Source organism: Aplysia californica, unplaced genomic scaffold, assembly GCF_000002075.1.
Source record: "Aplysia californica isolate F4 #8 unplaced genomic scaffold, AplCal3.0 scaffold00468, whole genome shotgun sequence".
NCBI classification, from domain to species: Eukaryota; Metazoa; Mollusca; class Gastropoda; order Aplysiida; family Aplysiidae; genus Aplysia; species Aplysia californica.
The window spans coordinates 37,329-49,497 of record NW_004797738.1 but is presented as its reverse complement, the minus strand read 5'-3'; the positions used below and the strand labels follow the sequence as shown (position 1 = coordinate 49,497).

At 39.3% G+C, this 12,169-nt stretch overlaps 1 protein-coding gene across 1 annotated transcript; it reads right to left on the bottom strand.

Annotated features, from left to right (window-relative positions):
• Positions 1 to 1,562: 1,562 nt before the first annotated feature.
• On the bottom strand, positions 1,563 to 11,107 carry LOC101863458 (angiopoietin-2-like). The gene is made up of 5 exons (XM_013086436.1): positions 10,460 to 11,107; positions 9,121 to 9,474; positions 8,049 to 8,159; positions 2,563 to 2,682; positions 1,563 to 1,781 (listed from the first exon to the last, which is right to left on the bottom strand). The coding sequence occupies exons 1-5, from the start codon at positions 11,105 to 11,107 to the stop codon at positions 1,563 to 1,565; spliced, it is 1,452 nt and encodes a 483-aa protein (XP_012941890.1).
• Between the last annotated feature and the right edge of the window lie 1,062 nt (positions 11,108 to 12,169).

The window sequence follows — 12,169 nt, the reverse complement described above, 5'->3', positions numbered from 1 at the left end:
ATGAATTACATTTTTATTAACAAACCATTTGCACATTTGCAGGTGAGTTTCACATCCGAACACTAACTACAAGTATTGATATCGTGAGGTACAGACGTGTAGCTGGGAACCCCGAGACGTTCAGACTGTAAATATCATCATACTGATTACTTTCATTTTTACGTTATATACGTTTTATATCGAAAGTAAAGCTTGAGGTTTTATCTGCTTCTGTGATCAAAACAAAATCTTTAATGCCTGATGCCAAAGTGCGTAACTTTAATCATAGAGAAAAAGTGTCCCCGTCTTTCATTGCACTTGAAGCTGTACAATGTGGCAATGTAAAAGGGGGAAACATTATATGTGAATGCTACAGGTGAAATATAATTACATGTATGTATGGGTCTATGTGTGAGAGTATGTACTGGTATGTATATTACGTGCTTTTTCGTGCAATAGCATAATTGCAAGTAAATACTTGTGTAGGCAGGTACGTTTTTCTGTATATTATACAAGAATGTATATTGTGAATGCTTTATGCCCCTTTCGAACTACTTTAGATCATTAAGAAGGTGGGCCGCTTTGATTACTTCTGCAAGGCTATTAGGGCTGAGGGGAACACGGCATCCCAGCACAGATGGAGAAATTCGATAAAGAAAAAAACCCAAAAAAAACAACAACAACAATATCCTCTGCGTGTGACGTCGAAGCGCCTAACTGCAAAACCACAGACGTCGGCAATGTGTGTGTGTGTGTGTGTGTGTGTGTGTGTGTGTGTGTGTGTGTGTGTGTGTGTGTGTGTGTGTGTGTGTGTGTGTGTGTGTGTCTGTGTGTCGGTGAGTGTGAGTGCGCGCTTGTGCGTGTGTTAGTGTATGTGCGCGCGCGCTTGTATGTGTGTGTGTGTGTGTGTGTGTGTGCGTGTGTGTGTGTGTGTGTGTGTGTGTACGTGTGTGTGTGTGTATGCGTGTGTGTGTGTGTGTGTGTGTGTGTGTGTGTGTGTGTGTGTGTGTATGTGTGTGTGTGTGTGCAATAAGGTACCAGTACAATGTTTGTGAAAGTTTACGAGTGTGACTGTGTGTGATAGGACAAGAAATAGAAATTTGGAATATATTATAAAAAGTATAGGATCCAGGAAAGGGGGGGGGGGGTGGGGTTACACATTATATGTTTCAGTATGATCGTCTCGCTTTTGTATTGTTCCTTAACTTGTGTGAAACAAATAAAGTATTCTAAATCTAAACTTTCTGACGTTCTACTATCGGTGAGTTTCCTTTTCCCTCAAACAAAACAAAATAAAACAAAGCGAAACAAAACCAGTAAAAGTCGTATGAAAAACGAATATAACAAAGCAAAAGTCCAAGCACAAATACAAACACACAAGCAAAACATACGCTTGCATTACAAAAGGAAGAGATGGAGTGGCAGGAGTTCGGAAGTTATCACTTGGCAACTGGTCGAATCTTCATTTCGCTAAAGGTGACCGACTTTGAATGTCCCGTTACGCTTTCCCAGATCAAGCCCTTCTCGTTCTCTGTGCTTCCCCATGCTCCGTTGAGGTTCACCCAAGTGCAATTTTTGTACCACTAAGCTCCGAGGTCATTTTTGGCGCAATTGTTTGAATCACGGTCTTTGGTTGAGAAACGTGCGCCATTGTTATACTTCATGTTGTCCTGTACATTACCCGAAAATCCGGATATCTGAAGTTTGTAATTTTCAGATTCTCCGTGAAGTAAAAAGTTGTTATAGGTGGCGTGGTAGTCTTTCCCTTTGTATTTCATGTCTATCCTGAGCTCGTATTTCCCCTGGTGATTAGAACGAGAGTAAAATTAAAACACCAATCACACACATACACAAAGTTTCAAAACAGACAAAACAGCCGTTTTTCAGACGGGTGTCCTTGATGGTAACATGTGCTCGGCTATCGAACAGTCCTACGGTAAGTGTAGTAGCCAATCTGGCAAAAAATACCCCAAAGAAAAATAAAAACGGAGATAAAGCGGAACAGAAAACCACAAAGAAGCCATTCCCTATCAAATGTAGAAAACGGGTAGATGTGTATGGCTCTATACAAACAGCAGTCTGTGACTTACAGAGACTAAAATTCAGCAACACTGGATGCTCTCCTCTGTCTCAAAAGATTGAGAAATGAATTGAAAATGTAAATGTAAACGAAAAGCAACAGCAACAACAATAAATGTAGTAACAATAATGATGATAATCATAGCAATATTACCAATAACACATTAAGCAACCACTTCTACGTTTTCTAAGACAGCGTATGGGGTTTAAGTAACTTCCAGATACAACAAGGTTTTAAGACAAGATATCTATAATTTAACGTTCATCTGTGATGTGACAGAGTCAGCTAAATAGTGATCCCCGAAAAACGTATTCTGTGACTACGTAACTGTTTATAATACTATAATCAATAATAAGTGTGGTATTACCAAAGAGGATAAACCCACCTAATATCACGATAGATGATAACTACAGCAACAAGGTCATCAACATTGACAACAACAACGGTGCAAAGCGCTGGTGTATAGTTTGATCATGCATTGTTTTGAAGTAAAAGCAAAGTACCTGATTTGTCAGCTGGTGGATTTTCTCCAACCCAAACCAGAAATTGCCAGTCCGGTCGCCGAATCCGTTCTTGTAGTCTGCCCAACCACGAAAAAAATCTACGTCCGCTGAAGCACGTCTCTGTAAACATAAACGAAATTTACGCCAGTTAGTGGGGCATTTCGTAATGAAGTATCACGTTAAATCACACTGCGTAAAAAACCTTGTTAATCCGTGGTTCATTCAAACTGTTAAAATAACCCTAAACTGTTATTGATTACAAAGTGCTTTCTTAGATTAAATTATACATTTTGTCTGGATTCTCACTTGTTTGATGGGGTTGTGAATTTGGAGCTAACGTACGGAAATTCCAGTGTGTCATGGGAGTATCTTATGTACTTAAGGGTATGACACATTTGTTTGTTTTTAAAGCATTCATCAAACGCAAAAACTTTTAGAAATAACAACGATATAATGTGTCCTTGCAAAGGTAACACCTCGCACTGCACATATTATTAACGGCTTGGAAAGTCACTGAACAAATCGAGTATTCCGGTCTTTTGTATCAGCATGTAGCGGCGTATAATGATATACATTTCCCATGTTTTGGATCAGCATGATATAATGTTGATATCACCTTTACTGTATCCACCTGAACTAGTTAAATAATGTTGATTTCACCTGCATTGTATCATCCTATATTAGTTATATAATTTTGACCTTAATTGAATTGCATCAACTTGAAATAGTTTTTATAATGTTGATGTCACCGGCGCGATATCAGACAAGATTATAATGTTGATTTTACCTGTATTTCAGCAGTTGTTAATTTGCTATACAGTGGCGTTCAATAGAAACTTGAAAATCACCCAATCATCGTGTTAGAGCCTTGCATTACCCACTCATGCAGCATATTTATTTAAATAAATTCTGCATAATCTGACACCTTAATATTTCATCTAGGTTAAGAGTCGCCTGAGATATGGTCACTGAAAACTGACCTTAAAAAAACCAGACTTGGCAAAATTATGCAGAATCAAAGAAACGTAAAAGTGTGTTGTATTGAAGGGCGTCATTACTGATAAAATGGATATACAGGGTGATTAAAAAAAACAACAACAATACAACTTTTTTTGTAAATATTCTCCTCAACACTGAAGTCTTGCGTTTCAAATTTGTACTCAACATTTGAAAGTCAAGGGAAATTTGTCTGACACCCATTTAGATAATTCCACAGAATAGTTTTGCTCTACTTAGAGCGTAAAAAACAACTCATTTTCAGCTATGCCCCCATTTTTGTAGCATAAAGCACTAGTTTGCATTAGGTCTACCATTAAAAGTCCCAACGATCGCGCCACATTGCAAGCTACAGTAGACTAACAGGAAAACAGAAGTTTGCTGATAGTTTCTCAAGTTTCCTTTGCCTGTTAAGATCATGGTTAAGATTAGTAACGAGCTTTTTGTATTTATCATTTCTCACCTCCAGCTCATTTCGTAAGTTTTGCACAAGATACGTTAACAATGTTAAGGTGCCCTTATGACCTTCTTTGATGTCAAGGGTGGGAATGGTCCATCAGTTAGGACCTGTAGAGAATCAGAACGAAAAATTCCCAGACAAAACGACTACTTCAGATCAAACACACACCTTTGCACCTCCTTTAAAGGGTGCAGAATTCGGAAGATGAGCCCCATGAGACGTCTGTCCGTAGATGATGTCTGCAGTGGCGGCTCGTGGTTTATAGAACTGACCGGCCATCATTCACATAGACTCTCTCTTCCTTCCCCCACCCCCTTCCTTCACAATACACACACACACACACACACACACACACACACACACACACACACACACACACACACACACACACACACACACACACACACACACACAAACACATTCTCTCTCTTTCTCTCTCTCTCTCTCTCCCTCTCTCTCTCTCTCTCTCTCTCTCTCTCTCTCTCTCTCTCTCTCTCTCTCTCTCTCCTCATTTTATACCCCTACTTTCACCATCCCCACCCCCTCCCCCATTCACACACACATCACTGTAAACATTTTAATATAATGTGAAAGAGCTGAAATAATTATTGTAGTGTCAAGAAACAATATTGTGATTAATGTATGATGGAAGTTACTGAGTTAATAGAAACTGACTTGAACGGCATAGAAAAAGAAACACTACTCGAGTCTATGCTAGAAAACAAACTGAAAGTGAGAAGCGCAATGGACTGCTGGTCATGGTCTCCGGTACTTTAACCAAAGACTTTTACTTTCTACTAAGTTTGTACACACCCACACACAATATCGACGTGCACTCGACCTGTAAATTCGTAATAAAAAGAACAGTACTGTATGATGGCAAAAAGTCAATTGATACTGTACCAATGACGTTGTCCCATGCAGATTAAGTCTACAATCAGATACTACACAAAGCTGGACAAAGTTAGCACACAACAGTTTTCCATCATTATGTAATCAAACGTTCTTCATCACACTTCTCAGTTTTCAGAACATTGTGGTAACAAAGTGGGGAAGTGTGTCAAATGCTAATTATAGAACTTGGTGTCTAGCTGGGGTGACGGTGGATAAGGGGAGGGAAAGGAGGGGGTAGGCCCATTGTTTTCGGCCCAGACTGACAGCAGAGAGCCTATCGCTCCTCGTCATAATTCTCCTTATATGTCTTCACTAGACGATTCCTCTTTTCGCCGGCTAGACTCATATGGGCCAGGTACGTTATTAGAGGGCAGAAAGCAATGACTGGTCACCAAACATGAACTATAGGTGGCTAAAAATTCAATAAACAAAAACAATTAGTGCCATGCTGACAATAAATGATCTGATGATAGTAGAGAAAGGCTGGATGATAAGTACATGTATTGAGCTGATAAAATATTTCATGTGTCTGTGCTGCTCAAGACTAAAGACAGTCTCATTACTGATTTTGCATGCAACACGGAGGCCAATTTGGCAATCAAGGGATGATATTATATTCGCTCTCAGTAGTCTCAGGGCAGTCGATGGATTTGTCCAGTGGATTGTTTCATCGCTGTACCCGCCGCGTTTGTTTGTCCTCGTACGAAGTTCCGCGACGTGACGGCTTGACGGGAGACGATTTAAAGTTACGAGCTGGTGCGATAAACAAAGGTGTAGGAATGAGGGTCTGTCGCAACAAAACAGCAATGAATCCCACTTGTCTATTTGAACGCTTTCAAATCGGCAAGGTGCTTTTTGAATGTTGATACATGTTTATTCGGATTTACTTAAAACTGAATGAAAATCATTATCAGCAATAAATCTCTTGTCAACAGTAGAGCTGACAAAAATTTAACAGGCACCGCCGGTCTTGCCCAGTTAACAAACCGCCCCTGGATGTCTGCAGCAAAGACTTTCTTACCTATCAACGGTCCGCATTTTCAAGGCAGATCTTCATCTACGACTGTACCATTTTCCTTTTCACGAAGCTGACATGAATCACAAGATAGCAATATGTACATGATTCCTCTATGGTCTTGAAAAGCATGAATATTCCTCTTTGACGTTTGATTCCCTGGCAAAGCCCATATTATTATTCACATTTCAGGATATGTTAACTCCACAAATGCCTGTTTAGGCAACCTCACCAGCCACCCTACTGTCTCTGGAAACAGCTCCATACTGTAAGGTGTACAGTGTGTGTAGCTTTGGGTACTCATGGTTGGGTGGATCTTTGTGTTTGGCCACCACTGAGCACTACGAACGACGCGTTAAAATGTGATGAGTCTACAGGAGGACATATAGAGCACTAGTTCTCGGAATTTCAGAATTTAAAAAAAGAATTTCTAGAACTCTGTAAGAGAAAAGAATAATATTACTGTTTAAACGTTACAGGAATGGAAAGATAAGATTGTAAAAAGAAAAGAAAGGGAAAAAACAAACCAGTCATTTCATCTCTCCTTAAATTACAAGATATTTTAAATTGGCGCATTTTACGTGTATATGGGGTTCTTATTTTTAAAATCCATTTAGGTTTTCGAAAACAAGTTTCTTCTTTATGAATTTATGTCAAACAAATTTGTTCTGAATGAATTATATCTGTTCCCAATTACAACATTCTATTCCATTTTTTTTTTGCGAGATATTCAGAAAAAGTTGTGTTTTTTTTTGGGTTTTTTTTTGGGGGGGGGATCAGCCTGTACATTTCATATCAAATGAAAGGATAATTCTGTCTCTGCAATAAACAATGTTTTATTACCACAGTTTAAAATAGATTGGAATACAGATCAATCACAAATACCACGCAAAACTTGAAACTTAATATGTGCTCATTATTATTTTGTTTAGGAGTTTTTGGTTATGTGTAGAGCACGAACCCTTTGGGCACGTACTCTCTAAAATTTTGGACATTATTTTCTGTAAGTTCATCCCAAATGTCAAAGAGAGTTGTAATCAAAGAGTCTGAATAGGGAGCAAAGTCGCTTTTTCAGCAGCTGGTACATGTAGGATTCATAACGTGGCTATTACTGGTGATCACTCCAACGTTGATACTTTTCCCAAAAATTGTCTAGTGGCACTGGCCTTGTGAGAAAGTGCTTTTTCATGCATCGAGATGTTTACTTGAATGAAGCCAAGACGAAAATAAGGGTAAGACATAACGTTCAAGCACTAGTGTGATGTAGTCCACCAAATCAAGCCATCCGATACTCACGAGTCACGAGGCTGGTTTTGTCCATTCCACCCTAGACAACAGAAAACCATGGCACTCCCATGGCCTCTGTTCCTCACTGACAGATGATTACGTTCAAAATCCAACAAACACAGTCCATGTGCAATAAAAATGATTTCGTGGTCTACACGAAATCAATGGCACTTACACAAATACTAATTTGCACATGAAATGTTAAGGACAGGTTTTTGCATGGTACAATGTATTTGTAACTGCTATGTTTTCCAATCTGTTTGAAAATATGAGAGGATGCACTTCTTTAAAGAGACAATAATATTCTCGATTCATTTGAAATTTAATACATGTTCATTCCACCATTGTTAAGGCCCTTCATTACAAGCGCGAACACACTTTTATGTTTCTTCGATTTCGAATTCTATTTTTTAAAGTCAATTGTAGGTGATCATACCTCGGGCGACTCTCAACATAGATGGAATATTACAGTATTGTGTCTGATGATGCAGAATTTATGCAACTTTAAATTGGTATACTGCACGAGTGGGTAGTGCAAGGCTTTACCCCTGTGATTTAGTCATTGCATTTTCAAGTTTCTTTTGGACGCCACTGCCTAAAGTTGATTCAAAGCGTATTGAATCAGTCTGAATTAGGTTTACAATGATGATCTCAGCTGTATCATACCAGCCAAATTTAGTTATATAATGTTGATTTGAACTGTGTTATATCGGAAGAAATTATTAACATAGCGTTGATTCAACCTGTGTTGTATAAAACTGAATTAGTTCAATAATGATGATCTTACATGTATTGTATAAGACTGAATTATTAGGTCTATAATGATTATCTCACCTGAATCACAATCCAGCCACCGTTGTCGGTTATGGTGTCGCAGACGACCTCCATGCCGTTAGAGACAACTGGTCGATGACCCAGGCCCGTGACATCAGCACAAGATTGCGGCTGAAGAGAAGTTAACAGAGACAGAAATAGTGTTGCATCATGGTGATATGAGGTGCTCGTTATAAGAATGAAATCGAAGAAACTGGTATTTTTTCCGTCCGGTGAACAATTTTTATCGAATCTTGATATTCTTTTCTTTTTTTTTTTTTCTTTCTTTTTTTCTGCTTTTTTTTGGGTTCGTTTGATATTTATTTTATTTTGTTTTGTTTTCCTTTTTTTCTCAGCACCTTTTATTTCCTTAACCCCCACCCCCATTAATTTATGGGTTTTACTGAAACACGTTAGTCAAAGGTACAGAAAATGTAAATTTGCCGTTTCCAAGCACAGTACAGCTGTGGAAGCTACCAAATGATCAAGGCCATTTTCTCGCTAATTTTACGTAAAACCGAGCGACCCCACCTCCTTCAATTGCATATTTCTCGATTTCTATCCAAGATAAATAAATGAGAATAGGTTTCAAGATTTTACACATGACACCATATGCCCGAAAATTGACGATCGCCTGATTCGTGACGCAGTCAGTGAACAGAAACGGAAATAGCCAGGTGAAGTTGCTTCGGCTACTAAAAGATGTCGGACGTGAAGGTAAGCCTTAGTGAAGGTATGATTGTTATTTACCAATATCGACATTTAAAACCCATTCAATGACCAGTTTATCGGTTAGTCATTAACAAGTTTACTCAGAAACATACCACTTTATCACTCTGCCTTTTTGTCTGGGTTCTTTTTTATTCTGTCGATTCGAATGTTGTTTATTCTTTATTCGGTTAATTAACCATGTTAACACCGCGCGTCAGTGAGCTAGTTCAACATGTGTTCAGTCAACTAGTTTATCAATCAGTCGCATAGTCTCAGGTCCAGGTTTATGTTCAAAATGCTTTCGGTCATAGACTGGGCGGGAAATACGAAGCTATGATAGCCTTATATTTATAGATCAATAGCACCAACATGATATTCTCACCTGTTGTAGCTGACTTTTCATATCACTCAGCTTGCGCTCAAAACCCGCTTCTAGGGCCTCGACGATCGCTGTGACGTTAGCAAGAATTTCTGTTGTCTGTTTCACAAGCTCTTCTTTGTTCTTTTCGACGATCGACGAGACGTTGCTAAGAATGCGTTCTTCCTGTCGTACAAAGTCTTCTTTGTTCTTTTCAGCGGTCGCCGTGACGTTGCCAAGAATACGTTCTTCCTGTTGGATAAACTCTCGTTTGCTCTGCTCCATGATCGCCTCCACGTTCTCCAGGATCTGGCGTTTCTGGGAAAGCATTTGGTGTGGACACTCCCTCTTGTTCTGGTCTACTGTCTTGCTCAGAACCTGCAAAAGTGACGTCACTCAAAAGGCTTATGAAAGTTTTAGTAAAAGTAAAAACCTAACACCCCCTCCCCCCCACCCCACAAATAACACAAAAAACAACAACAGTGCTATGGGTTATTTCCCCTTACTTCTTTTCTCCTCTTTTTCTTTCTCCTTTTCCTCTAATCTCATTCTTTTCTCCTCCCCTTCTTCCTCCCATCCTTTAACCCTCATTCTTGTTCTCCTCGTCCTCCTCCTCGTACTCCTCCTCCTTTTCTTCTACTTCCTCCTCTCCCTCTGCTCCTTCTGAAACCTTGTTCCTTCTTTTGTTCACACTCCTCTTCCTCCGCTTCCTCTTCTTCCCTTTCATCCCCAGTCTCCTCATCCTCCTCCTCCCTCTTCCTCTTCGATCTTGTGCTTGTTCTGGTTTTGTTTTTGTTCTTGTTTATGTTCTTGTTCTTTTTGTATTTGTTTTTGTAGTTGTTGCTGATCTTGTTCTTCTTCTTGATTTTTGTTCTTGCTCTGGTTCTGGTTCTGGTTCTGGTTCTGGTTCTTCTTCTTCTTCTTCTTCTTCTTCTTCTTCTTCTTCTTCTTCTTCTTCTTTTTTCCTCTTCTTCAATCCCTATAGGACTTTACTGAAATCAGGACTAGCCCTTTCCTAATAGCTATAAGCTGGTTTTTGTTTAGTTTAGAGCAAAAGGGAAGGGAGATGAGCAAATTAAAACATTTACCAGCACTGTATAAGACCGTGATTTTTTAAGAAGGGACCCAAAAACAGTTGCTACCATTATACGACATATTGACGAGAAAACATTTACCGTAGGGATTTGTTAAGTTGTTTCTTTGTCTACTTTCTAATTGTTTTAAGCTAGGGGGGGGGGGGGGAAAGGGGGGGGGTCTTTGCTCCCGTGAGTGGCAGTTTCATCTACTATTTCTTAAAAAGCAATTTCTGCGCAACTGTCTACTCGTCAATAGTGGGGAACGATACTACCTGAGAGATTCTTACCTTTAGCTGGTCCTCAAAACTCACTCCAAGAGACTCGACGATCGCAGTGACATTTCGTAGAATGTCATCTTTTTGCTGCATACAATGTCTTTTGTTTTCATCTGCAGTGGTGGTTACGTTTTCCAAAATGGTTTCCTTCAGAGATTGCAGTTGCTGGAGGTAATCCTTTTTGTTCTCCTCCACTATTTTGTTTAGGATCATCAATGTGACGTCACTCTTCTGAGAGATCAAGGTTGGTAGGGTTTTTTGCCAGCTGACACTCCCCCGGGAAGTCAAACTAATTACATCACATCTGTATTGGCCAATGATATCGTCAGTCGCCACAGGCCACGTGAGCCGAAGAAAACTTGTAGCAATGGAAGACGTGTTGGCCGTGGCGAGTACATCCTTACGTTTTGGCGTTACTTCTGTATCTCTGTCACGAAGTTCTGCAAAACTACTCCACCCAACGAGGTCTTTTTTCAGAATTCTAATCATGAGGACTTCAGAGATGTAAGGTTGGATATGATTATCGATGCATTCTAAGGAAACGTTTTTTGTTTTCCCTATTTCCACTTCGTCCGTCGTTACATTGAGAAGTAGAGCATTGGAAGACAGGAGGACCGCTGCTGCCAAAAGCAAATAACCAGATGTCATGTTCAGGCCCATTGTTAGAACACAGCGTATTGTTTTGGTGGCAAAGAGCTCTACGTGGCTTCTCCACGAAGTCTGCAAGAAATACAGAAAGAATAAAAGACATTTAGTAAAGAAAAATGTTGGTTCGGGCGATACACATTTTGACTAAATTTTAATGTTAAAGACTTCAGAACCAGCAATATTTTTTTTGTAAACCGTAAAGTCGACGCTAGCCACACCAATGTTTGGAGAAATATTGTTTGTCCACTGAATGGTCTCTAAAGTACTCAAAGACAATTTTACCAATATCTCTTATCATGGTGATTCTTAGATAAGCCTCAAAGATATATTTGCTCGTTTAAAAGGAATCCGCTTATTAGCTATAATCTGCTTATTGTAGGAACGTACGGACATTTAAATGGTTCAAAGGGCAGCTCACATTTGTGAAAAGACGTTTGATATTGGCATAAATCTTCGAGCTTTGACCCTGTAGTCTCAATGGGCACATTATCAGAGAGATAAAATTTAAAATTCCTAACTATGAGCGCAGATGGAACTCGAGCAGTGAACGGACTATCGATAGTGTGATGTAGAGCAAGTATCATAGTATGGCTAGCGTAAACCGAAGAGATCTATGGTACAGGTTTGATCACGGCTTTATTGTAGATCAGCTGAAACGAACGCCGTCCTTGAAAGAGACTCCAAGACACAATGGAAGAAAAAGTACTCTCTCTCTCACACACACACACACACACACACACACACACACACACACACACACCATTGGTTCCTTAGTACACAACTGTGTACACCTGCATGCCTAATAATTAATACTAGATTATACAGAATGAAAAGTTGCAACAATTGACAGTTTTGTCTGTGGGATCCGTTTATTAGCTTACTGTTAAAAAAGAATTAGAAAGAAAAAACTTACAAAAAGTTTAAATAGACCCTGCACGCGTTAGTAAAATGAAATACTGGTACACCGGAATATTGGGGGAAAAGTTGGAATGCTCTAGCTCGTTATCTTATCCATTGATTTATTCAGTGTTTATTTCAAACGAGCAAAAGTGAAGTATAGTTAAGTTAACCCCC